This window comes from Xiphophorus couchianus, chromosome 3, assembly GCF_001444195.1.
Source record: "Xiphophorus couchianus chromosome 3, X_couchianus-1.0, whole genome shotgun sequence".
Lineage (NCBI taxonomy): Eukaryota > Metazoa > Chordata > Actinopteri > Cyprinodontiformes > Poeciliidae > Xiphophorus > Xiphophorus couchianus.
The window spans coordinates 13,092,202-13,098,167 of NC_040230.1; the positions used below are offsets into that span (position 1 = coordinate 13,092,202).

The following is a 5,966-nucleotide window of genomic DNA, read 5'->3' on the forward strand; positions in this document are numbered from 1 at the left end:
TGGGTGATTTTATTTTAAGGGGCGGGCACTGACGTATTTGTTGTTTATGTTCGGCAGAATAAGTAGAGCAGTCGACATCTTTGAAGGCAGGTTCTGACTTGTACGCAATGACAGTTTTGTGGCTTTAAGTCATCACAGTGCTTGTTTTGAGGGACTTTACGACCCAGAATACCTCTGGAGTATAATTGTGTTTCAACTGATTTGAGCGATTCTTGTTTTTTTGGTCGTTTCCTAAAGGTACGTAAGCAGTAATGTTTGTGAAATTATTAGCCACGGTTGTTACTAGCTAGCACCTTAAACTTCATAATTTGCTAACTTTGTCCCTAAGATTTAACCTCCAACTGTCTGATATTTGGTGATAGATAATCATATACGGTGATATGTTTGCCTGGGGTTGTGTTGTAGGCCAGCTTTATGAAGAAAGCGAGCTATCTGATCTCATTGTTGTTATTAAGAGTGACGTGGCGTCACTTCACGATCATATCAGAAACACAATCCAGTTTCATCTTCTCCACAACATTATAAGAACCCACTTATGAAGTGACTAACAGCTGGGCACATATACACGTTTATGTCCCTAATCTGCGTAAATACTGGAAACTGTGCCTTGCTTTAATTTGTTATTCGTCTCTGGGTCACTTCGCCCTTTTACCACCACTTACCGCTGTTTCCTGCATATTGCATTGGCATTTTGTCCATCCCTCCTGCAAATTTGGATCTTTAAATATTTATGTGTAAATGTAGTGTTGGTCACGTACGTCTGCAGTTTTGCTCATTTCGTTTTGACCGTGCATCAGTTCGTTTCGTTCGCGTTTCGACAACAAACCGTTTAAATGTATTAAAGTCTTCTTGCAGTCTGATGTAAGGCAATGCTGGGTGATTCCAGTAAGTGATATTTACGCACAGTAGGTTTGCTTAGAGTTCTTAGTGCTCAAAATCAGTTTTTTTTTATAAGACAGCTTGTCAAAATTGGATTTTTAGAACCAAAATAAATCGAACTAGGGTCTTATACAAAGTTTTCAAAAAATAATATAAATTGTAAGTAAGTTCTATATACAATTTAAGCATTTCCATGACTATTTATCTCAGCTTCTTTACAACTATATATAAAGTGACAAAACAACGGGCTAAATGGGTACGAAATGGAAATGAGAAGGGATCAAATGACAACATAGAGGTTTAATGGTTGAAATTGACCATAGCATTTCAGCATATTTTTTCTTTGCTTACTTGAATAATGGACATAAGTTGTCATAAAAATGTTGATGATTTCACATGCAGCTTAATTTGACTGTTTTATATTATCTGAGAACTTTTAACAGATTTTGTAACCTTGATTTTAACAAGAATAAAAAAAAACCTTCTGGGAGGTATTCTTTGAATTAATGATGTAATAGAAAATTGCTTTAGTTGTCAAATAGGTACGGAGTGCCCCCTTGTGGGTACGAAATGCCCCACTGCAGAGTCAACATTTTAAACTGACCCCTTTTTAAATGCGCGGCTGTGGAGTAAAACCTAAAAGAAAGATAGCACTGCTGTTTATTTCAAAAAGGCTTTGAGGCAGCCATTAAAGACATAGTTTGGAATAAATGTTTCTAAATACTATATTTGATTAAATCACAATCATTTTTATTTTGCAAGTATATTTTTCTTCTTTTTTTTAACCAACAATGAATATATAAGCTACAAATCCTCATTTGAGAACCTGGGAGCAGTTTGTGGCCTTTAAAATTTACTGAGCAAAACAGCAAATTTGATCCTGTTGTTAAATTAAAGTACATTTAATTTAACGACGGTTATTATTGGTGTTGCTCTTAACTGTAATTAAGTTAGAAATTTGATAAAATACACCTTTGAAAGTATCTAGTACAGAAAATACTAGCCAAGCATTTATTTTAAATAAATGTAAATATGCCTGTTAATAAGAGCATTAATTAAATAACTGTTTCCATAATAATTTGCACTGTTGTGCTGCAGTGCATTGTAAAGTTATTAAAAATGTTAATATGGCTTGTCAAATAGGCCCTAACATTGGTTAACCTTTATTAACATTAACATTTCTTTAATCTGTGTATTTTCAATTCAGCTTAAAAGATCTAAATGTCTAATATCATTTTAATTTTAGTAGCACATTTCCTTGATGAGAAATATGAGATATGCTCTATTACAAAATTTTAAAGTCTGTCATTAAAAAAAAAAAGCAGTTTGAATAAAAAGCTACATACAATGGATCCAACCATGAGCTGAACCGAGTCTGTTATGGAAATATGTATTATAAAACTGATACTATTACACAGCAGCGATCAAGCCACAGCTATCCAATAAAGTTATGAATTTAATTCATGCTAAAATGAGTTATTGCAATATAATAATTTGCAGTAGTTTGTATAATGTTGCATCTGCTGTGACCTCTGCAGAAAGCTTGCCTGCTTTCATAATGACTTTGGCAGCATCGCTCACGGTCAGAGCTCACTGAAATCAGACGACGCTGTTTCTCCCTTGTCTGCTCAGTAACTGAAGCCATTGTTGTGAACTTCATTTTTTCCTGTGCTGCTTTTTTTAATTTTAAATTTTAGATGGGAAGTCAATATCAGCGCTCTGTACCGCTGGAGGTGAGGAGAGCAGAAGGAGAGAGAGTTCGAGCCAAACATCCTGACAAGATACCGGTGAGTAAAACTGATAATCACTTTTGCATCCGTTCAATCTTGATCGAACGGATGATGTCAGTTGTTAGGAGTATCATTTTCATTATTATTGAAAAGTAAACACAGCGAGTTGCTTTTCTAATTTGTGTCCATTAATTTTCAGATCATTGTGGAGAGGGCGTCGAGGTCACGCGCTCCCGAGCTCGACAAGAAGAAGTACCTGGTGCCGTCGGATTTAACAGGCGAGAGCAGAACACAAATCACAAACTACATGAATAAAACCACATTGCTGACTTTGACGTTATTTTTCTTTCACTTCCTCTCACTTTAAACGAAACAAACGTTTGCGACCCTCGCTGACCGTCTTCTTCCTCTTTTTTTTTTTCTCTTTAGTGGGCCAGTTGTGCTTTCTGATTCGTCAGCGTATGTCTTTGAGACCAGAAGATGCGCTCTTCTTCTTTGTCAACAACTCCCTCCCTCCATCCAGCTGTCCGCTCTCAACTGTATACGAGGTAACTCAGACTGAAACTAGGTTTCATGTGATCATTCTCCTTGTGACATGCATCCAAAGCCATTTCTGCTTCTACTTTTTCAGAATCTTAATTGATGTTGATTGCACACACAATACCTCAGTTCAAAACACTAAAAATGTCTGGCTTTTCCCACAAGGAGGAATAAATGACTTTCTAAACCAAAACAAATAGCATAAAATGCTCACTATGTTCATGTTTTACACAACTTTAAAATATCTGCCTATGACCACAAACGGCACTAAAATACAACAATAGAAGGTGAACTGAAGCAGCGTAGAGGAACAGCAGCTATGGGATGTAGTAACTTTGACACTCATGAATAACAAACGTTTGACATGGATCACTGCCATTTAGCATCAGACGCTGCAAGTTTTTGTTGTTTCGTAGAAAATAAGAGACGTGTTATGTTGACTCCATTCTTACACCTTTTGTAAACGACATTTTTACATTTTCTAAACTGACAGATTTTGATGAATTTGTTTCTAATCTGTTCCAACATTTCTTTGGTTTGGGACGTGACATGTGGCTATTTGAGATCTTTTAGCCTCCTTCATGTTGTCAAAGACTGTTTTTTATTCAACAGGCCTGCTGGGATTAATAAAACTGAACCCAGCATTTCAAAATAAGTGATTATTCAAAGTTATGAAATTAATTTTATTCAGTTAATTCATGATTTAAGGTGACTATGTTTCAGGCAGGGGTTTCAATAAAGTTTTTTTTTTCTTTCTAAATGAAATTATGCTTTCAAAATTAGTTTTGGTGATCTGAAACATTTAAATGTGACAGACAAAGAAAAAGTCTGGAAGGTTAAAATGTTTTCTCATTGTTGTATATCTTTTAATCTAACTAGAAATGGGCTCTCCTTTGGCTTTGTTCCTGTTTCAGTCAACTTGTTTGACTGCAGAATTCCCATTTGACCAATTTTCATGCTAATAATGCATCATTCTGTGCTTGTTTTGCAGGAGCACCACGAGGAGGACCTGTTTCTTTACATGACGTACAGCAACGAGAGCGTGTACGGTGCCTGAAGCAAAACAAAAGACTGGAAAAGGACTCAGAGGGAGAATGAGAGTAGACAAACTGGGACTGGAGCAAACGTTGACAAATGTTTGAGCTTTGCACCCCTTCTTTGTATTCGCTTTGACAAGTAACTGCAATTAAAGGTGGAAGAAGGACTTTAAAAAAGAAAAGAAAGGGTCTCTGGATTTGGTTTTACCTTTTGACAGTATTTCAAGCTGAGCATGATGCATTTAAAAACACTTTAGTTATGTGGATTTATTTCATGGTAGGATGGGAGGGTTTTAGAAGAGTGAAAGCATTTTGAAGGGAATGTAATAATGTGTTGAGACAACTCTCATTATCTTTCTCAGTCACCTGTATTTAATGCAAATAGCATTGTTTTTGTTTTTTGTAAATTATCAGAATTTCCTTTGCGTAAAATAAAGAAAATTCAAAACTTCATATCGCTTTGTGTCTTTATCAAATGTGGTGCAGTGCCTTGTGGAACCACTCATGCAGCTGTTATCTTTTCACATTTTATCTCATTGTCATTGTTGGTCGTTACTCATAAGTTTCAGTGGATATTCTCTGGATTTTATATAATATAGAAACTCAAAATAATGGATAATGAAGTGGAAGGAAGAGACATATGAGTATAACTATTTGTATAAAAATATCAGTGTCATGCATTTGTTTCTGAGTATAATCCTTTTCTCTTCAGGAGCTTTATTTATTATTTTTGCAAGTGCAGCTAAATGACTTTTGGGGAACGTCTCAAACATATTTGTATTTGTATATTTGTACACTATAAGGAATCTTTGCAGATTTTTTGCAAAATAGCTCAATCTCAAATATTTTAAAATCTTGCAATAGATTCACAAATCCTGGACTTTGGGCCAAAAGTTTAAGAGATGAACATGCTTCGACCTTAACCCTTTTATTGTAGCTCTTTCTGTATCTATAGGGTTTAAGGTGAACCTCATCCTCACTAGTCTCTAGTCTCAACCAGTTGGAGGCTGCAAATCTTTTGCAGCCTCCAACTGGTTGTCTTTCTGTTGGCTTTGTTGTCCAGCAATAGGTATGGTTTGGCTATGAATAAGTGCCAAAGACAATTAACAAAATGAGCAATTTATATTAAAATTACCATGCTGAGGCACCACCTGATTCTCAAGAAGTAATAGCCAAATAGTTTTTTTGTCTTGTTAAATGCTTTGTGAATCCCTGTCTGATCAGGTAAAGCAGTAAACAATATGTGAAGGACCACGTTTGCACACATAGCCCTCCATACATAGAGGAATGTATTCAGAGCTCTAGATTCTGTAGAATGTTTTCATTTAGGAAATGGAAAGATTGTTTTTTCTTTTAGCCTTTATTTAAAGGAGCTCTGTGTTTCAGCTGTTTTTCAGTTTTCTGAAAGTTGCTTCTCCATGTTTGATTCTGGGGATGCGGAGCAGACCAGAACCAGAAGACCTGAGTGGTTTCTATGGTTGCTACAACAACAGCAGGTCTTTAATGTATTTTGGTGCTAAGCTGTTCAGTGATTTATAAAATAGTAGACATTTTACAGTCTACTCTTTGAGTGACACTTGAGGTTACACTGGTTTCAAAGGACCTTAGAGATGAGGCAAGTTCAAACCCCAAAGCTATTTGTCACTTTTTGTACATGTGATTTAGGGGAAGGGCGCAATAAAAAATAAATAAAAAGAAAGAAATCTTTGAAGGGGAAGTGATGGGGCTTCACTCAAATGAGTCACACATTGACTGGACATAAGGAACTATTTCTTTCTTT

General features: G+C 35.8%; 1 protein-coding gene across 1 annotated transcript; it reads left to right on the top strand.

Annotated features, from left to right (window-relative positions):
• The first annotated feature begins 49 nt into the window (after nucleotides 1-49).
• On the top strand, nucleotides 50-4,637 carry LOC114142188 (gamma-aminobutyric acid receptor-associated protein-like 1). Its single transcript, XM_028013328.1, has 5 exons — nucleotides 50-237; nucleotides 2,577-2,666; nucleotides 2,809-2,887; nucleotides 3,039-3,157; nucleotides 4,141-4,637. Exons 2-5 carry the CDS (start codon nucleotides 2,577-2,579, stop codon nucleotides 4,204-4,206), a joined length of 354 nt encoding a protein of 117 aa, XP_027869129.1. The 5' UTR covers nucleotides 50-237; the 3' UTR covers nucleotides 4,207-4,637.
• Nucleotides 4,638-5,966: the final 1,329 nt, after the last annotated feature.